General features: G+C 45.1%; 1 protein-coding gene across 4 annotated transcripts in view; it reads left to right on the top strand.

Annotated features, from left to right (window-relative positions):
• Window positions 1-419: 419 nt before the first annotated feature.
• SSBP3 (single stranded DNA binding protein 3) overlaps window positions 420-21,251 on the top strand; it is a 136,220-nt gene continuing 115,388 nt past the window's right edge. For all 4 annotated transcript variants that reach the window (XM_024219659.3, XM_024219660.3, XM_024219662.3 and 1 more), the window contains exons 1-4: window positions 420-703; window positions 1,486-1,558; window positions 1,776-1,837; window positions 3,798-3,882. In XM_024219659.3, the coding sequence (XP_024075427.1) occupies window positions 648-703; window positions 1,486-1,558; window positions 1,776-1,837; window positions 3,798-3,882 (276 nt within the window). In that variant the 5' untranslated portion in view covers window positions 420-647. The remainder of the gene's footprint in view (window positions 704-1,485; window positions 1,559-1,775; window positions 1,838-3,797; window positions 3,883-21,251) is intronic.

Genomic DNA, 21,251 nt, shown 5'->3' on the forward strand with positions numbered 1-21,251 from the left:
TGGTGTGGGGAAGGGCGGATGGCTGGGGGAGTGGAAGGGAAGGAGGATGGGGGAGCTTAGGGGGAAGGCGCCTTGTGGGAAGTAGGTGGGGACGCTGGGAGGGAAGAGGAAGCCGGAGGGTAAGAGAGGTAGGAAGGAACAGCACCGCCCCAGGCCTCCAGCAGCAGGAGAAGCCCCACACCCCATGGGGCCCTTTACGAGGCAGGCTGAACCCGGCCGCCTCCGCCTAGCACGGAGCAGCCCAGCTCTTGCATTTAGCTCCGTATCACCTTAACATGCCGCTTGGGGGCGGCGCGGCCCCTCCCCCCGCCGGTCGCCGATTGGCCGGGGCGTGTATCAATTGTGGAACGTTGACGCCCGCCGCGTTCCATCCCAGTGTAGCCACGTTCGGTTGAGCTCGGAGTAGCCGTGGTGGTAGCGGCACTTGGCAGCAGGGGAAGGCGCTGGGGCAGGAGCGGTTCCAGGGTGATGGGGTCCAGGCCGGGGCTGAGGCTTTGACAGCTGGAGCCGGAGTGAGCGAGCGGGGAGGCAGCCAAGGCCGGGGCGAGCCACAGCGAGGGGAGCGGCGCTGGGAGACCGAGCGGCACCGAAGAGACCCAGGCAGCGGTAGCAGAGCCAGTGGCGGCTTCGCCTCCTCACTGCGGACCATGTTCGCCAAAGGCAAAGGCTCGGCGGTGCCCTCGGACGGGCAGGCTCGAGAAAAGTAAGCGCGGCCGCGGCGGGGCTCGCGGCGCTGGGGGAGCCCCGATGTTGGAGCGGGATTTGGGGAGCTGGAGGTTGGGATTGGACTGGAGGCTCCGATCTCCGGGGGTCTCCCCTAGGGTATTTTTCAGACTTGGCTGCGGCTCTGTCCCGGGGAAGGGAGGGGGGGGGGCGCCTGCTGGTTCCGCCGCGTCCTTTTGTCTGACCCTGGCTGTCCGTCCACGCAAGTGTAAGGGACGAGGGGCTTTGTTTGGGCACAATCACTTACTCCCACCTCGGTGCCCCGTCTGGTCCCCTCGCTTACTGCTGGCTCCTGGAGTTCGTAAGCTGGGGCAGGCAGAGGATGTTGGGGGGCAAAGGGACTGGAGACGAAGCAGTTCTCTTCTCTCTCCCCCCCCCTTATAGTCTCCGCTTTCCCCATGCACTTAGAGGGTTGAACCAACCTTGCCCCCCCCCCCCCCTTTTTTTTTTTTAGTTGGTGGGGCTCTGGCTTGCCCGCGGCTGGCTCAGTGACTTGGGATACTGGCTGCATGCTGAATTGTGCATGTGCCTAGAGAAGTAATTTTGTTTCCTGCACTAAAGTAGGGTCAACTTTTGGGGGGAGGGTGGGAGAGGAAGGGGCAGTTCCCATCTCTCCCACTCTGGTGGTGATGGTGTGTCCTTTCCTGCCACAGGTTTTAGCATGCATCTCCCAGGAGAGGAGGCACGGTTTTGTCGGAGTGGGATGGTTTCATGAAGTATTTTCCAGTGTAATGGTGCCTCTCTCTTTCTGTACTTTTACAGGTTAGCTTTATACGTCTACGAATATTTGCTGCATGTAGGAGCGCAGAAATCAGCACAGACCTTTTTATCAGAGGTAAGTGGCTCTGTTTTTTTTTTTTTTTTTGCCCCCCCCCCTTCCCCTGATAGCCTTTGTTTTCAGAAGCAGCCACTGTGGCCTCCATTTTGAATTTTTATCACCTTTTGCCATTTATTGCTAGTTGGCCTCAGAGCCTCCTGGCTATTTGGAGGAGCGTCCTCTCTTGCTCTCAGCCTGCCTCATCTAACCGATTTGCACGCTTTCTTGTTTGTAGATCCGATGGGAAAAAAATATCACACTAGGAGAGCCTCCTGGGTTTCTACATTCATGGTGGTGGTAAGTGTGCATTCCTAGTTCCTCCTGGAAAAAAATGAAAGAAAAATGTTTTATCTTAACCCATCTGAAAGAAAAAAAAAAATAGCCTAGGTAAAAGTTTTGGCTTGATCCTTGTCTCGTTTGAAAAATAAATGTTGTGTAGTAGCAGTGTATGGTGGTGAACTGTGGCCTTTTACTAAAGGATACGATTTGTTTTTTTAATGAGTAGAAATTTGTGCTTTGTTATAAGGAAGAAGGGGAGAACTTCCTGTTGGTTTCTTTCTTATTCTCGCTGGATAGTCAGGGTATCTAAATAAGTGCTTGTCTGTCCCTCTGCATCATTCTAAAGCAAGGGCAGAAGGGAGCTCTTGCTTTCTTTAAGATGGTGATTCAGGATGACTTGATCTTTTGGGGGTTGTTTTTGGGTGAGGGGAGGAGATGCCATTTTCTGTTCAGTGCTGACTGGTGGAAATAACAGTTATACAGACCCATAAGAGGTCCGTTTTTGTGGCTTATCTTTGGCAAAGGTGTATTGTTGTGGCAAACTTGCAGGGCCCCTAAGTTTCTGGAGAATCTACTATTGTGCCCTGAGAAGCAAGGGAAGACTACTTGTGTCCATGAAGTTACGGTCAATGGATTTCAAATGCCTTTTCATTTAAAGTTTGCAATAGTGTTGTGAGCATGTGGTAGGTGTTTTAAAAAACAAACAAATACTGGCTATATTGAGAGAGATTTTGGTCATATTCCCAAAATTCAGGAAAACCAGGCATACATGCCTACTAGTTTTCCAGAGCAGACACCTTGCGTTTGGGAGTGGCTGAGACTGGAGCCGCTGTGAGTTGCCCTGCAGCCAGTAACTGAGAACATTATATTAGCTGAGAAAACCAGTTCCTAATTGCATTTGCCAACTTAGTGCAGGATGCTTATGACATACGAAGCATATAGTGCACACTAGTCTCGGAAGATCAGATCTGTGGTATTACTGGACGTGTGGGGGAGTCGGTTTATGTTGCATGCCTAGGCAGTCTAACTTCTGCCCATGCCTGCATGTTGGGTAACACAGTTAAAGAAGGGTTTGGGGAACATGGTATAGAATTAAGGCTTTTGGATGCTGCAAAACTGAATTCTCTCTGCCTGCTGCCATATATATGCTAATACTGTCACTGGATTGCCATCCAGTCAACTTCAGGCTCTCAGGTGGCAAGATGCTGCCCTGCAACCGGTGCAGGTCAACAAGAAGCAGTGAGTCAGTACCTACATGCTGTGCCGAGTGGGGCTCTCTGTATCTGAGGGAGAGCAGTCTAGGGGTGCTTTCTGAGATGTTCTTAACTGGAAATCCTGTGTGTGGTCAACATCAAAGAGCATTTGCTGTATGGCTTCCCGTGCCAAAGTGAAATTTCTGTGATTGGGTTGTACTCATTGTGGGAATAATACTTCCCACATGTGAGAAACGTTACTTCGAGGTTCAGTAGATTAACACTGGATCTTGAAGCTCCAGACTGGATTCTTGCAAAGCGTTGCTCAAAACTTTGAGTGTGGAAAGGAGGTTTGAACAAGCTGAAACAGCTGGCTACTGGAACACCTTTTGGGGGTAGGGGAGAAGAGGCATCCTGAGATGACAGTGTTGATAACCTCTTAAGTTGAGGTTTTAGAAGTCCATGAATTACCTTTCTTCATTTTGGCAGATTGCCAGCTCGCTGTAACTACTACCAGTACTAATTTTGTCTCTTAAAATGTTTAAGGTAACCCCGTTTGAAATGCTTTTATTTGGCGTTGTTGCGAGAAGATTTGAATGGAATGAAATGGGATGCATGATTCTGATGGACTTTAAATGTTCTCGACCACAGGCCAATTGAGGTGGAAAGCTGTTCACCTTTAATGAACTGTTGGCACAGTTTGTACTATGGCACTGTATGTTTGCTGTTTAGTATATAGGTAATAATTAGTAACTGGATCCTGTTTTGCTTTTTCTGCCATGCAGCGTATTTTGGGACCTTTACTGTGCAGCTCCTGAAAGGCGAGATACTTGTGAACATTCAAGTGAAGCAAAAGCCTTTCATGATTACGTGAGTAACAAATTTTTAATCCTTGTTGTAATTAGGGGGTCAGATAGCTTGAACCTCTTCAACACACCAAAAGCAAACTAGCCAACTGGCGGTATCTTTTTATAAAAAAAAAAAAAAAAATCAGTAGTGTTCCGACTTGGTTGAACAGTATTTCATAATGTTGCAATTATGTAAATTAGTTCAGATACTTATCTTGAGTGCTTAAAGGTGTTCAGACTATTGGTAGCATGAAGTAGTTTTGCATAGCAATGGACAACAAAGCATTACTGTAGCCATGCGTTGGGGGAACACTGCTGATATTTCTCATGTCGAGGACATCTCCTTTACCAGCCTTTTTGCTGCACAGAAAAAAGTATGTAATCTATGGATCTGAAAAGAAAAAATCTTCAGTTTCTTTAGTGGGGGGGAAAAAACTATCCACTCATTGCAGACAAAGTGCACTTAGGGCTACTAGGAAGCTTGCTCTGGACGTCCAATAATCCCGTCTCAAAAATATCAATATAAAGGTACTTCATTTCATTAAGACTGCATTGCAGTCTTTTTCTTTAACCCCGTTTTGTTGAAGGTCCTGTTTTTAAGGGCCGTGGAGTGTCTGGAAGAGAGAAATTATTTGAAAATGATGTAGGTGTTGGCTGGGACTGAACCTACCTTTGGTAACCGGTGGGAAAGGCTGAATTCTGGGATTGGATGTGAAGCAATGACTGTTTGTTCTGCAGATTCATGTTTGGGGAATCCCAGGTAAATAGCAGATGTGCATAATGAGGGTATCTGGCAGCTGGCTTTTTTTGTAATGCAGAACAAAATGCTTCCTGAGCAACCCCATGACTAAAAGTCACAGGGCTGCTGTTGCTTGAGACTTTGCAGCCATCTGAACCTGTCAGTGGGGACGTTGCTCCAAGCTAGGCTGACTGTTCTGTGTACTCGTAGGCAAACTTGGCAACTTGTCAGGCTTTGGGATGGGATTGTTCTGAAGACCCTGGCTTGCCTGCAGTGGTGATTTCAGAGTGGAAGAGTTTTAAGATACTTGATAAGAGCAGACTTTATTCTTTTTGGACCACATCATATTAGCGTGACCTCCGAGGTGCACCTCTAAAACTGCAGCAGCCAGATAACCTTGCTGGTGCTCTGAGTGTTTTATGAGACAATTTGGCACTTAAGTCAGAATTGACTAGTGGGAATCCTCTGTCGTCAGTCTCCCTTCTACCATAACCTCTGCCAGGGCGGAATCCAGGGCAATAAAGGGTGGAGCTGTGAAGGGGGAAAGTGAGTTGTCTGCTCCTGCGCAGATGAAACTGCTCAATTAAGACTCTATGTTCATGTGAATGCTATGTTGTTAGGATAGTGACAGAGGAATTTGAACTGAGGAATTGATGCAGGCTTGGGCTGGGTTGCTACAGGAAAATGTCAGTGAGCTTCATTTTATTAACAGCAACAGCAGCCCTCTTCTCCCCATCCAGATCATAGTATCTTCAGGAGAAAATGGTACAGAATCTTTTCCTTTCCTGTTATGTTACTGCTGTGATCCTGCCTGTGCATCTGCTAGTCTCCTCTAGAACATACGTAAGGTTTTGTCCTGTAAACATGACTCAGTGGATGAGTTATGGACCACACTAAAGACCTCCCAACTGCTCCATCCGTTGCTTGGTAAGGCATTTGTTGCTGGGGTGGCAAAGCATGAAAGCTCATGGGATATAGATAGTGAAGTGCTGTTTGAAAATATTTGCTATGAATGTTTAAAGGTGGTGTTTCCACCAAGCCAGCACCTGTTTTCAGAACAGGTTAAAAAAGAAATATCTTGATAGTGGTTCAGGATGCAGAAGTGTAATTGATTTCCCCCTTGATATAACCCAATCAGGAATTGCTGAGCTGTCCCCTAGAGAAATATAAGGGGAAACCAACAGAAATTGCTCTGATTTCCTTGGGTCTGTGTGTTTCTACTGTGGTTTTTCATCTCCCTTGGGATTCAGTTTGCCCCCAAAGGGAGCCAAACTGGAATTTTGTTTTGTGACTTGCTGACTATTGGTGAATACTCTTGTACCACATGTGCCATTCCGTATGTGCTCCTGATTTCAGAATATTTCAAATGATGTGGCAACGTCCTTTACGTATTGTTTTTTTAGATAGATTGAATTAAAAGCTTGGACTTCATAATCAAAAGTATAAGATACAACGTGACTAACTACTTGTCAGCAGACCTTTCATATTAAGGCCAACTTTGGTAACTAAAAGTTCCTGAAAACTCTGCTGGAGACTGCAGTTGTGTCCTAGTGGACAGTTATTCTTGAAGCATCTCTTCTGTAATTGTCAATTTCCTGAACGTGTTAAGACTCCATGATTGGCACAGCGGGCCAGATTTTTTTGGGGGGTGGGTGGGTCTTGGGTGCACAACAAAAGGTGTGCTTGATGGTATTGGCAGCCAAGATATAGCAACGCTAGCAGCAGCCTTATAATAGTGTCTGAGGATTTAGTGTATTTAGAGAAATTAATCTTTTTTAGCTTGGTAATAATTCTAACAATAGGCATGAGTGCATTAGATTCACATAAACTTCTTTAATACATGTTGCTTTAAGCTTACAGCAAATAGACACAATCCTGATTGTTTTTTAATTCTCAGTGTAATGCAGTTTCATAACAGCCCTAAGTACTTTACCTTTTTAGTTTTATTATGAAGACTCATAAGAAGATTTGCTTTCCTCCCCATTCTTCTCCCTTCTCTTAGTTTTATTCTCATCATCCTCTCATTGGCCTGAAAGTGGTTGATTATGTTTCTGCTCCACGTTGTTGCTTATTGCGGATGCTTAAGGGTTCTTTTTTCCTCGAGAATCAATGTTTTCACAGCAGGAGAATGTAGTGTACTTTACAGGGCGAGGAAACTACCCGTATAAAACTTAAATATTGACCAAAGAAAGGGAGCAAACGATAAACTTTTTGTGTGAATAGGAACTTGTTTCTCTGAGCGGTAGGTCCAGGGCCCTTGTGTGAATGCTCTGAAAATGCAAAGAAACATAGCACGTTCATGGGGCAGCAATGCTAGATGCTTGCAACACCAAAGCTATCTCTTGTTGATGCCCTGGTATTTTCCATTGGGAGTTCTGGTGTGGGGTGATAATGCCGGTCTTTGTTTAGGTAACATGTGGAAGGATGAGGAGGCACAGGATTTTCTTGTTTGGGGAGGTGGAGTCTGGGGAAAATTTATCCTCTCAGGGTTACTAAGGAGCACCAAAGTCTAAATGGAGACTCCTGTCACCTTCTGAACTTTCTCTTAAATTGCTGTTCCAAAGCAGAACATCTGTTGCTGAAGCTGAAAGGAGTGTTGAAGATGTGTGAAGAACTGCCTGCAAATCTTGCATGACCTAAAGTTATGGGGCTGCTCAGTGGTTCTCACCAGGGTTTGATTCCTTGTCCCTTGCTCACTGGGTGTGAAAGGGCTGGCAGTACCATTCCTGTGTGGTTTGCAAATCATGAACAGAGTGGCCAGATAATGAATTTTATGCGTTGGATGTGAGTAAAAATATCCCATTATGCAGCATGTCACAGATTTGTAGAACATTGTTTAAACTTCACCAATGACAGAACTTGTTTTTTGGAGGTTGCACATGTCTGCAATGCATAAAATGACATTTATTTACCAATAGACTTTGTATTTGCTCCAATATACACTAGTGGACTACTCTCAACTTTCACCTTTGTGTAAACGAAGCACTGTAAAATAATCAACTCTAGATGTTTTGGTCTTAAAACCTCTCGTGCCTGGCTAGCACAGAAATTATACGCCGGTTGAAATACACTTTAAACTTGGCAAGTTTCCCTTCCATGCTGCTTTCCCATTGTTTATCTTGGAGGTGTGGTCATTTGGACACATGAAGAGACACATCTCTCAAGATCAACCGGCTTAGGGAACACAGGCTTTGGAGTAAGAGCAACAGCGTGCTTCATTAGTAGAGCGTTAAGTGTGGTATTTGCATGCTGTGTAATTTCCATTTCACTTCCCAATATAACCTTATGAAAACTAATAGTAGCAGCAGGAGAAATTACCAATTTCCCCCATCAAATTTTAATATTTAAATAAAAATCACTCTCTCACTTCAGTCTCTCACGACTTTTTTCATGACGTCTTGATTAACATAGTTCCTTACCTGGTTAGGAAATGCAGTTTCCACTGAGTTTGAGCTCTTAGCTTAGTTTCAAGGATGCTGTGCTCTTGGTGAGGTGGTGTGCCAGAATACCTGGTAGTGGGAGCATAATGTATAAGAGCAGGACTCTGTTAAGGGATCAAATACTGTAGCTTTCCAGTGTGTGTGAAAAGCCAACACTCCTCAATAAATTATTCCTGTTTGCAGCTTTGCTATGGCCAGCCTATTCCTCCCAACTTATACAGAAACAGTTTATCCAAAAGTAAAAAGCGCTAAAAATTACATTCATTTTAAGCCACATACATTGATTTCCAGTTGACTCTTCTAATTTGACCTGTTCTGAACTTTGCACTCAATTCTTAGCAATTAATATACTTTATTTCTGGATCTTGCATGCAGTGGGAATCTGATCAAATTGGACGTGTTTCTTTTATTCTCTGCTTCACTTGTTTGGGGTTGTGAAAACATCAAAAGGGAGTGTGGGGGAGAAATATCCCAAATCTGTCTCTCGTTTCAGTATTTTTGTGTGCGTTTCCAATAGAAAATGTTATATTCTCTCTGGAGGTTACTGCTGTTGGCACGGCTGCCTTTATCTTGCTTCTAGGCAAAGCCCCTCTGTAAGCACACTCGTATTACAGTGTGCGCTGTGTTGCCAGACACTCTTGTTGCAGGTTTCATTGTGCATCTTCTGAGCCGGTGAGCTACAAAGGGATTGTACAGCATGACAGGGAATTTCAACCACCACGTTATCTCAGAATTGGCCGATTGATGGTTGCAGTTCAGCATTTCAACATTGTGAAAGCCAATACAATTTGAGTTAGCTGTGATGACTGCCAGTTTAAATACCGCAGTGAATTTCTGTCAAATAGCTAATACATAGAATGGGGAATTGCAGAAAACTTGATCACCAGAACCACTTTAGTCGATTTTGGCCTCAAGCTACAGAAAATGAACTTAAATCTAGTTGACTGTCGCTACATACTTTTTGTGGCATTATTCTGTCTGCACAACCTCCTTCAAGCTGAACTTGAGAGGGCGAGAAGTATCGAGAAAAATCACGCTTTGGTCACATGAGATTTGAAGGGGGGAAAAAACCCACCATTTTCTCCCCCGCCCCCCCCATTGCATTCATATATAGGTTTCAAAAGGTGTCTTGTCCCCCTGAGGGCTGCTGATGGGGTAAGAATGCTAGATCACTAGATAATGCGTTTGCATGTAAAATAAAGCATTGTTTTTTTTAATGGTTTAAATTATTTTAAACGTAAATCAATCCAGCTCTTCCTGTCCAACTGCGCCAGTCTTGTTGAAAGATGCATTGCTAAAGGATTGATGGACAGTGCAAGGAAAGCTGTGATTAGTCCTGGAAAAGATGGTATGGCTGGTTCAGTAAAAATATCTCATTTGCTTCACATGTCTAACAACCCATGTTTCTTTTCTTTCTTTTGAACATCTGAAAATCACCCATTGTGTTAAATGGTACCTTTTGGAAATCCCTTATGCCAGGGGTTCTCAAACTTCATTGCACCGGGACCCCTTCTGACAACAAAAATTCCTACAGGACCCCAAGAGGGGGGACCCAAGCCTGAGCCTGGCCAAGCTCCACCGCCTCGGGGTGGGGGGCAAAGCCCATGCCCCGCAGCCCCGGGCAGGAGTCCAAAACCAAACCCTAAGGGCTTCAGCCCCAGGCAGGGGGCCTGTAACCTGAACCCCAATGCCCAGGGCTGAAGCCCTCAGGCTTGGGCCCCAGGCTCTAGCAAGTCTAAGCTAGTCCTGGCAACCCCAGTTGGGGTCAGGACCCACTTTGGGGTTCCGACCCACAGTTTGAGAACCACTGCCTTACGCGATGCAGGAACAGCAGATATGGTGTTAATATTTTTTTTCCTAAAAGGCTTCAATGATTGGTGTTAATATGTGTAATTTTAATCAATAGGGGAATAGAAGACAAGCTGGGGCTCCTTCAGTAGGGCCTCATTTGGGCAGAATAAGATCATATATAGTGCAGTCATGCTCCCTCAATGGCCACACACCAAGTATAGGATCCAGATAGTGGTTTCTGAACCCTGAAAACTAAGCTGCCAATTCCTCAGGCCAAGATTGTTCTCTGCAAGTGCTGTACTCTGGAAGGCATTACCTTAGGGCACATCACCTCTCTGAGAAGGCATCTGTAGAGGTAATCTCCACTCCTATTACTCCTTCACTACCAACAAAAAAACCTCAGCTTTTTTGTGGCCTTTGTTTCCACAACTTCCACTAACCTGGCAGTCTGTGCTAGTTTAAATGTGATTGCACAATGCCTTTAAACTAGTGTCTGTAGGGGATGATCTTGGTGTTTTAAAGGTGTGTTCTCCCCCTCCCCCCAAATCCATTGGTCTAAACCAGGGGTAGGCAACCTATGGCATGCGTGCCGAAGGCGGCACGCGAGCTGATTTTCAGTGGCACTCACACTGCCCGGGTCCTGGCCACCGGTCCGGGGGGCTCTGCATTTTAATTTAATTTTAAGTGAAGCTTTTTAAACATTTTAAAAACCTTATTTACTTTACATACAATAATAGTTTAGTTATATATTATAGACTTATAGAAAGAGACCTTCTAAAAACATTAAAATGTATTACTGGCACGTGAAACCTTAAATCAGAGTGAATAAACGAAGACTCGGCACACCACTTCTGAAAGGTTGCTGACCCCTGGTCTAAACTGTAGCTCTAATGTTGTACATTGTAGCTGTTAAGGTCTGTTTTGTCCCTGTCCTCTGTTCTTGGGACAGGATTGTTTACCATTTCAAATCTGTGTATCTTAGCGGAAGGCAGGATGTTGTGACGCCGTAAGACAGTGGTTCTCAACCTTTCTAGACTACTGTACCCCTTTCAGGAGTCTGATTTGTCTTGCGTACCTCAAGTTTCACCTCACTTAAACTACTTGGTTACAAAATCAGACATAAAAATATAAAAGTGACTCAGCATGCTATTACTGAAAAATTGCTGACTTTCTCCTTTTTACCATATAATTATAAAATAAAACGATTGGGATATAAATATTGTACTTACAGTTCAGCATATAGAGCAGTATAAAACAAGTCCTTATCTGTATGAAATTTTAGTTTGTACTGACTTCACTAGTACTGTTTATGTAGCCTGTTGTAAAACTAGGCAAATGATGAGTTGATGTACCCGCTGGAAGACCTCTGCGTACCCCTGGTTGAGAACCACTGCCCTAAGAGATGTAAAGTGTTTGGATGTGCATTATGTAGGCTAACCATGGACTCAATTGATAAATCATGTGCAGTTGTTGGGGTTTTCGGTATCTATTCTAGACTTTTCTTGTGTGTAGTTCTTGCTACCTCTTCAGCACCAATGAAGAGCTGTTGTTCTTGGCTTACGTGTAGTAAACCCATATCCTAAGACTTCATGGTGGGTGCTACCCTGTGCAACCATGTCATCTCAGGACTTCAGAGAGCTGGTCTTAAGCACCTCTCCTTTCACTTCCATTAAAGCGGTGAGCAGTATAGGGCCTATGAGGCCAGTCGGGTTTAGTCTGTTAGAGGACACTGGTGCGCACACACGCTAGCCAGTTTGTTGCATACTCTACCATTTAAAAGTTTGTCCCCAAAGGCTGGGGTTGACAGGAGTTCAATGCCATCAGTTAGGAGCCTTTTGTGGCATATCCGTGACCAACTAGGAAGTCAGTTGCACCTGTACTGCACTCAGTGGCCATAGCATCCTTTACAGCAGCAGTGATGCTGCAACTTCAGTCCTGCTGCTGCAAAAGAGCAGAACCTGTTCCATGCAGTAATTGTGAAGAATCAAATTTTGTCATGTTTTCATTGAAAGGAGGACATGGAAAGAGGGGATTGCTAGAAAACTTCACTCCCTTGTGGCTTTGCTAAGGAAGTGCTTGCGCAGGCACAAACTAAACAGACTGCTTCCCTGGTAAGAAATATGCCTGTTCTGTCTCCAAGGCATGTTCATAGCCGTTCAGTAGGGCCAGAGTTTCCCAATAGGTAACTGAACAGAGGAATTTTCTTAACATTTGGCACCTTTGCAGGATTATCTGTAAAACCCCAAACCCCTAAAAGGAGTGTAGAATTTTCTCCCAACCTAGCAACATGCTGATTTTAGTCTTCTACCCATGTGTCTACCCATCTCTTTTTGGATGGAGACATTTGAGGGGAAAGGATGGTTGTCTTTTCAATAAGAATAAATCCATGTGCCTTTAAGAGTTTCAATAATTAGTTTCCAAAGCAGACACTTACGTAACTTTTTAGGTGTCTCTCCCCCCCCCCCCCCCCCCCCCCATAGAAGTTCACTTTTTAATGAGCCAAAGCTGATAAACTTGTCTGGACAGCTGATATCTTTCTAATATGTAAAAGCAAAACTGCATCATTAAAATACACCCCTTCATTTAAGCTCTTGGTATAAAGTTGCGCTGTTTTAATAGCATTGACAGTTCTTGCAGACAAAACCATCTCTTTTGCCTTGGAATGATACCGTGCTTATAGCAAGGATTATTGAAGTGTTGGATGGTTGCAGCGGAGCTGGGAGAGTGTGTGGCTTTTAAAGCAATACCTTCATTTAGTTGATATTGATGGAAAAACAGAGTGCCCTACCCTTGAGGTCATGGCGCAGAACTTGCGCTGTAGTCTTTGTGATGGGGGTTCCTAAATATTTATCCTGTTCTGTCCCTAATGAAAACAAATTGTCAACAGTTGTTCAGTAACTGACTAAATTAAAATCTGTAATTAGTCAATTAGATTAAAGAGTTGGCACAACCTGATTGTATCATGCTGGTTAGGTTATTAAGAGAAAGGGTGTGATTTTTAATTACTGAATGCTAATTTTGACAGTTTCAAATAGAAACAGACGTTTTTCCCCCCCTCTGATTCTGACTGCCTCTGTAAAGTAAGGCAGCAACATTTATTTTATGTCAACAAATAGTGGGAAGATGCAAACTTTCTCGGGTTTAAATCCACAAGGGATTTCATCTAAAAAGAGTTGGGTGGGAAAAAGTTACATTAAACAACATGTTTTTAAAAAATTGTCTTTCGAAGACCATCAGTAGCAAAGTAAATCACTTTGTATTCTAGCCGGGAAACAAAACGCAAATGGAATGTGTGCTTCCGGAGTGGAAGAGGATTTTTCTCTCTTTTCTCCTCTTTCCCCCCCCGCGCCGAAGTTGAGCACACCACGAACTGTGGCCATCAATAGAGCCAAATCTAACAATGCTTTTGTAGCAAATAAAATGATCCAATCACAGATTTGTTGGATGCAGTGGTTGTTTGGGGGTTGGGGAGTAGGAAATCACCCCCCCCCCCCCCCAAGGTACTGTGGGTGTTGCAAATCACACTTCCCACCATAAGGCTTAAAATGCTCAAAGGTCTGTTGGGCGGTCTTTTTTTTTTCCTCCCCTCTTCTCCCCCCCCCCCCCCCTCCCGTGTTCTTGCTTGCTGAGATCACGTGTTCTGTGTTAGCTTTGGGCAGCGCGTATGCTTTGTATAGGGTGACCAGATGTCCCTATTTTATAGGGACAGTCTCGATATTTGGGGCATTTTCTTCTATAGGCGCTTATTACCCCCCATCTCCGTCCCAATTTTTCACACTTGCTGTCTGGTCACCCTAGCTTTGTATCCTTCTTTTTCGTCCTTATTCTCCCCCCGCTTAAAGGCCACTTTGACCAGCCTTTAGCCAATAGATGTGTAGTACTGAGATGTCAGTGATACAGAAGTGAGTCATTTTTTCAACCCCCCCCCCCCCCCCCACTGTTAGGTTTGATCACCATTGGAGGGAACCCGGTGGCATTTGGAAAGCGAAGCCACTGAGGAAGGAGTAGGTGGTTATGGGTGGGAACAGCCATCAGTATAAAAGGCTGCTTTTTGTTTGTGATGCAGGATTTCATTGTTTGCTTCAGGAGGACACAGCCATGTGTAATGTCAAGCACCCAGGACGAGCTGCTCTTAGATGCTTGCTGTAGAGATCCCTCCATGGGCTCTAGGTGTCTAGGTCTGTGATTGACCCCCTGTCTCGGCGGACGTTTGGAGGTGGGTGTTCTTAAGGGCCGAGACGCTGCCAGATTTGTAGTTCTGGGTAAATCCAAAGCTTGTAAGCCTTCAGTCATTTCCTTTGTTCCTCTGAAAGGACGACAAAGAAAATGAAGCAGAAGGTGCATCTGCAGTTCACGTATGAAGCCAGGGGGACGATGACATCTTATATTGGGGAGCTCAGAGAGCTCTCTGAAGCAACAGTTTGGGCCAACCAGGTACTGCAAGGTATGCAGCAAAAGGTGTGTTTGCAGAGTGAGGGTCTTGTTCAGAGGGAGCAGAATTTTATTATAGAGTTGAAAGGCCAGAAGGGACTACCAGATCATCTAGTCTGACCTCCTGTATGTCACAGGCCACCAGCACCCACATACTAAACCCAACAACCGAAATGAGACCAAAACATTACAGCCCTCAGGAGAAAACGTCTCTCTGCTTTTCTGGTTGGCAATTGAAGATTTGTTAGGTCAGTGCAACATGTATGGGTATGAGTGAGGCTTTCCTGTTCTGATCATTTCCTTCCTTACCTTGGAAACTTGGATTTTCTCCTACCTTTTGTTACATATTTTCTCTTTTCAAACAACCTCTTGCTCCATTGAAAACAGCTGCAGGCCAATCCTAGGAAGCTAACCGAATACTTGGGTTTTTTCAGAATACTGCATGTGTGTTTGCATGCTGCAGCTGCAACAGCCTGTAAAACGGAATAAAAAGTAACCTTTGCCCAGATGCTGAATAAATTAAAGGGCAACTGATTGTGCAGAATCCTTGCTTGTGCACAGGGTTTTAGAGGCGGAGTCTGTACCACTGTTGGGTAATTTCCTTTCTTTAAGGAACCATGTAAAGGTAGAGGATTAAAGAATGGGAGAGGAGAGAAGCCTAATGCTGAAACTGGTTCATCCAATTGACTGCAGTCCAGCTGCAAGAGAATGGGCATAGAACTGCCTCGGTTCTTTACGTTCTTGCACAACTAAACATCAAATGTCCGGGGGTCTGAGTGTTAACGCCTGACAAACGGCTTTGGATGCACTGTGCAGTTGGAGGCTTTCTGAGGTTTCATCTCCAGAGAACCACAGATACAGTTCATTTTGTGTTAATGGTTCCTGCTGTTTAGCAGGAGCCTCAGAGCGGAGCTTGCCCTTTAAAAGCATAAACTTTTTGACACATTGCTGGTGCTTGTGATTTTATTTACCAATTACGGTAGAATCAAAAGTGACTTTCACTCCCCCTTCCGAAAAAGAGAGTTCTTTGTCAAGAGAGCTTGTTGCGGACTTTTTCCTTTTCAGTTCCAAAACACTGCAGAGCGAATGCAAGGGGCAAAACGTTTGCCTGTGCAGATTGTAAACACACTGCGACCCATGCTCTTTTTTTTTCACGAGGCAGTGTGGTCCAGTGGGCAGAGCACTGACTTGATACTTGGCAGACATATGTTGTGTTCCCAGTTGTGCCACTGATGACCTGTTGTGTGACCTTCCCCTTTCTGTCTTTGATTTTCCTCCGACTTCTCCATATACAGTAGTTTGTAAGCTGTTTGGGAGCATAGATTCTCTGGCTGTTTACAGCACCTAGCGCAGTGGGCTCTGGTTCCTCTATTGGAGGGGACCCTTTAGGTGCTGGAACAGAAGTAATCATTATAACAATGGTAGGGTGTCATTTTAGTTGAAAATACTTAAGCCAGTTTGGTACAATCTCTTTATACCTTTGGGGAAGGTGGAAAGTACCCTTTCAGATTTGCCATTTTTAAAATAATCCACCAACCCCAGGAGGTAGCAGTGTGTAATTGTGCATTTCATAACCTTTTATAGGACATGTAGAAAGAAACCAGATTGCTTCTGAACCTTCTGCTAGTTATTCCAGCTTTCCATCTTCTATCCATGCCTACCAAATAGCTTTTGTCCATCCGGGGAGTGAGCGGATGCAGTTCTTCAGACAACCTAGGTAAACCCCCTTCCCATGAGTCAGCTAATCTGTCACAGCACAGCCATAACTAGGTAAAATTCAGATCACATCTGTCACTTGCTGGCTTCTTTTGTCAGGAGCTGGCATTGAAACCTGCTCACCAGGTTCTGAGTAAACATATATGTTGTAATCTGCCAGGATTTATATGAGCGGAAAAGAGTGGGTCAGCTGGGCTTTTAACAGAGTTGAAGCAATAATTGGGCATGGTAACTGATTCGGATCCCAGAACAATTGTGAAGATCGTTAACTTAGCGAGCACTTTACCTGTTTTGTGGTCACCTCGTGGTGAAAGGCTGCGAGATTCAGAATTGAGGGTAGAAGGGGAGTTAAGGGAAGAATATTGAAAGCCTTTTAAAAAAAACAATCCCCCAAATAGAGCCAGAGACGGGAGTGCTGCTGTTTCTTTAAACTGAAAAGGCTGTTGGTTTACTGCTAACTGTGGGGGAGGGGTGATGTGTTTTACCCTGGTGACTTGATGAGTGAGGTTTGTAGCCAGCTTAAGCCCTGACACAGCAGGATGGGAGGAGCCAAGGAGTAGCCGCTGCCTTACCAGTTCAGCGCACACTGCAGCTTAGAGGTTTCCTTGGCTTTACTGAATTAGCACATCTTTTATTTTCTGACCAGAAAGTTAAATTACACACCCTGCTTGAGGATGAGCAGGAGTTGGTGCCTTTTCGGATCACAACGATGCACGGTCTGGGGGCGGCGAGAGCATGGAGCAGGACGGGGTGTTCAGAATGTATACTGTGCTCTCTCCTCGCCATGTGTAGTTGCATCATTACAGCACTTTCCAAGATTCTAGCAGAATGTGGCTTTGGCTGACTTCCCCTCTCCCCCGTGTAGAAAGCATCCCCTTCTGGCCCTGCCCTGACTTGATGGGAACATTTCTTTTCTCAAAATAAACAAAGGTCCGCGGCTTTGAACGTCTGATCTTTGCCACTAGCCTCAATAGTGAATCTGTCTGCCAAGGAGCTGGTGAGAGTGGGGCCCATTCTCAGTGACCGGGCTTTGTCGGCTTTGGCAAAGGGAGTGGAGTGGGAGGTTGGGGGGCTGCAAGGTGAGGATGGGTGTGTACCGAAAACCTTGGGCTTTCTCCTTCAAACTCATGTGGATTAGTCTGTTGGAAAAATTAAGACTTCCTTCCCTGTTTTTATATGGCCAGAGCATCATTTCCTTCCTGTCCTCTTTATCCCCATCTCGCCTGCCCTGCAGCCTTCCTCTCCCAAGCTGCTCCATCCCTGTGTTGTGTGCATGCAGTGGACCTGAGAAGTTTATTAACCTAAGCCTTCACTTAGCTGCCTACAGTGCTTTTGCACTCCTCAGATGCCCAGCGTCGCAGCTAGGCTCTCAGCCCTTTGGGTGCTGTGTCCCCCATCCCCCCCAGTGAAGACTGAAGTGAAATTTAGAGACTGAGAATATGTCTACATTACAGCAGCACAGCTACAGCGCCGTAGTGTTGACGCTTCCTTTGTCGACAGAAAGGGTTTTTCCATCAATGTAGCTTCTCGGTTCTCTGAGCTGAGGGGTGAAAACATTATCTACAATCTACCTCTCGGGAAGGCGGTAGCTAGATTGCTAGGCTGCAGGAGGAATGCTGCCATTTGTGTCTACACTGGCGCTCAAGTCAGCTTCATGACGTCTCACACAGTGTTAGGTGTGGACTTAGGCACAGAAAGTTTCACTTAGCGGCTTCTGGGCAGCAGACATGCTGAGGGCACTGAAGCTGGTTGGGTAACACTTTGGAAGTAGAGGGTGACACAGGTCCATCTGCAGGAGCACTATGGTACTGCAGTGGTGAGTTTCTTTTGTCGTTGGGGCATGTGTGTTGTCTTAAAGGATGTTTTAATGAAGGAAGAGGGGAAAATCCAATCTTCTGCCAAAGATGTAAATGTTTAAACGTGTGTTGGTGGACACTGCTTGTGTTGGGATAATGGGACTCCCTGTGTGCAGAGCGAAGTGGTGTGATATAGCGAGGCTAGTGAAATGGTGCTGGGTTTGACAGGGAGAATAATGCTTTGCATGGAGCCATCCAACACTCTTCTGACCCGCAGGACTGCCTGCCTTCGTCACTCCTCTTAATTCATGGAAATTGCCATGAAAAGACAGATGGTTTTTAAAAGTTGATTTCTGTCTCGGCTTTATCTGCTTGGGATTCGTCTCTCTTTAGAGAGCAGGCACTGCTTTGGCTGGTAGAAGCAGTGATGGAAGCTGTAGTACAAATTGAGGTTATTGACACCATAAGTCTTCAGTTTTTATATCTGTAGATTTCTCTTTGGCATATTGATGTTTCAGACTGGACACAGGTTAGGGAATCTACATCTGTACGCTGTTTGTTTAAGGAGAAATACTCAAGTGAGCAATAGCTTGTCAGGCGGCTGTTCAGAGTTTGCTTTCACTGGGCTGATACTTGCATTTGCATTTCAGTTTGAATAGTGGTAGTGTGGTTTTAAAAGCACAGTCTCCTCTCTCCTGGGGTGACCTTTGGGTGCCCGATGTCGATTATTCTTTTTCCTTCTCCTTATAAACTTTTACTTCCAACAAGCTCAGTTATATTGGGGGAAAAAAAAAAAACAAACAAAAAAAACCAAACCCTAACCTGGGTGTTTGATTTAATTTTGAAACCAGAACATTAAATCCGCATCCCTTTTTTATGAGCTGCAAAAATATGAAAAGTTTAAGATCCATTGTCTACATTTTGATCCCCTTTATTTTAACATCCGTTTGCCAACTTTCTCCATTGGAGTCTGAAGGGCATGGTTAAAAACTCTGGTTTAGCAACCCTCTTAAAGCTGGTGTGTGTGTCTCATCCCCGTGGAGGGGTTTCAAATATATGTTGTTTCTGGTCGCTTTCCCAATACGAAATCTATTGGTTCTGCCAGGTCAGAAGTACCATACTGGGCACTGGACGTCCTTTAGGAGTGGCACGTCCACCATGAAATCCTAATGAGCAAACTGTGGTATTCTATTTCAGTTCTTTGCTAAGGTCAAGGATTATTATTATTATTATTATTTTAAATGAAGCTTGCCTCCTGGTTTCTGTGTGGTGCTTATAATGGGTTAAATTTGTGCTTGGCTTGATGGGGGCCATCTACCTCGTTAGAACATTGATGATTTTTTCCGTTATAATTCCCGTTTAAAATAAAGACGAGGTTAAATCTGAAGAGGCGCTCGGATGGAAAGCGAGAGATGGAGACGATCGCGATTAGAAAGGGAACATTTGTGGCATAGAGTTTGCATGGGCCGAACAATAGAAACACTGTGGCTTGTGAGCAAAGGACGTGGCGCAGATGCGGAGCAGTTAGACTGGCGTGTGGAAGGAGTGGGGGCAGGGCTTGTTATTTGCATAACTGATTGTTGCCCTGGGGATTAAGGTGGGGGAAGGGAAGGGAGGCGGTGGGAGCACAAAGAAATCTACAGAAAATGCAGATTTTTTTTTTTTTTTTTTTTTTTTTTAACGGGCTCTGCCACTTCTGCTGTTGGGTGCTGGCTGTGTGCAGTGTTGCTTCAACCCACGCAGTTCATTCGTGCCATCCTGCTGACATACGCTTCTGCCTGGTGCTGCACTAGAGCTGTCATCTGGGTTTGTTTTTACCAAGAGGGCAGGAGGAGGTCCACAAGGGAGACAGTCTGGTTGCCAAGGGATTGGGTTTTTAACCGCTCCTGATGTCTCTTATAAAGGCAGTGACTCTGCAGCCTGTAGTGTCAAGATAAAGTCCAAAGGAAGACCTCTGGCTGTGTCTTACGCTAACGTTTTTTAAAAAAATGTTTGTGTAAACCCTTAAATATTTGATCTTGAATGTTTATCCTCCCAGGATGCAGGAGCTTTTTGTAGTGAAAATCAGCTTTTGCGGCCCATCTTTACTGCCTGTAACCATTTTTTCCCGCCCCAAGCTGTCTTTGCTTTGGAGTTTACTTTATGCAGCTTCACAAGGCTGAGCTTGCACCTCTGATTATTTTTCTAAATACAAATAAGCTTTCAAAGCAGAGGATGTGTTCTAGCTAGTGCTGTCTTAGCTGAGCACTTGTAAGTGAAATCTGCCTTGCAAGGGGACATGGCCGGCAGCACCATCCTACCCAAGGAGTAGAGGGGGTGTTTAACTTGTTCTTAAAACAATGCGTCACTTTCAGTGTTGGCTTTCTTATCTGAAAGATGTTTTTGCAAGTCCTGGCTGCTAATCCAAATTCTTACATTTGAAAGGCAAAGCTACTGCAAATAAGCTTGAAATTAAGTTCCTATTTGGCTACAGTCTATAGCTTAGCTCTAGCATACTCTAGAAATGTGCGATTCGACCGGGCAGTGAGGAACACTTATGATTCTGCTGTTTGGCCCAGGGTGGGTGGGTAATATGGAATGGGTGATTCCAGGCAGCGGGGCAGATTGGGCCATTGGCGATTGGGCCTGGGGCTCCTGGGTTCTAACTCCGACTCTGGCACCGACTCTCTGCATGGGCTTTGGCAAATCACTTCATCCTGTTGCCTCTACTTCCCATTCTGCAAAACGAGCATAATTCTTGTTTTGCAAGGTGCTAAGGATGTTACACAATGAAAGTACTGGATGCTGTAGATCAGGGGTTCTCAAACTGGGGGTCGGGACCCCTCCGGGGGTTGCGAGGTTATTACATGGGGGGTCATGAGCCGTCAGCCTCCACCTCAAACCCCGCTTTGCCTCCAGCATTTATAATGGTGTTAAATATATTAAAAAGTGTTTTTAATTTATAAGGAGGGGGGGTCGCACTCAGAGGCTTGCTATTTGAAAGGGGTCACCAATACAAAAGTTTGAGAACCACTGCAGTAGATAGTACTAGCTCAGAATGCCAACCAGTCAAATGAACCTGTTTGCTTTGCCAGGTGAGTGCATGGAAGTGTGTTTTTATTTAATGTAAGGAATTTGTAGCTCAGTTTATCCAGTTAGTTGCTTGGACAGAACAATTAGGTTAAAGGGATAAGGGGAAAGAAGGGCCTTTTTGCAATGAACAAAATTAGCACAGCAAGTGGGGGGGCTTCCTTGCAGAAAATGCTGTAGCCTGTCCATTTGGGATCAGAAGGTTTTTATTAGCAGTTTGGGGGCCACCTCTCCCCACGTGAGATGGGGCACAGCGTAAGTGGAAATGGTGGCTGGAGCCCGGCCATACACCAAGCAAAGCATCTTTTTCTTCTGAAGGCTGAGTACAACTGCATGGTTCAAAGCGCACTGGAAATGCATTGCTCTGGGTTGACAAAGGCCGCATCTACACTACGGGCACTGCCGCAGA

Source organism: Terrapene carolina, unplaced genomic scaffold, assembly GCF_002925995.2.
Source record: "Terrapene carolina triunguis isolate 2854851 unplaced genomic scaffold, T_m_triunguis-2.0 Scaffold102, whole genome shotgun sequence".
In the NCBI taxonomy this organism is placed as follows: Eukaryota; Metazoa; Chordata; order Testudines; family Emydidae; genus Terrapene; species Terrapene triunguis.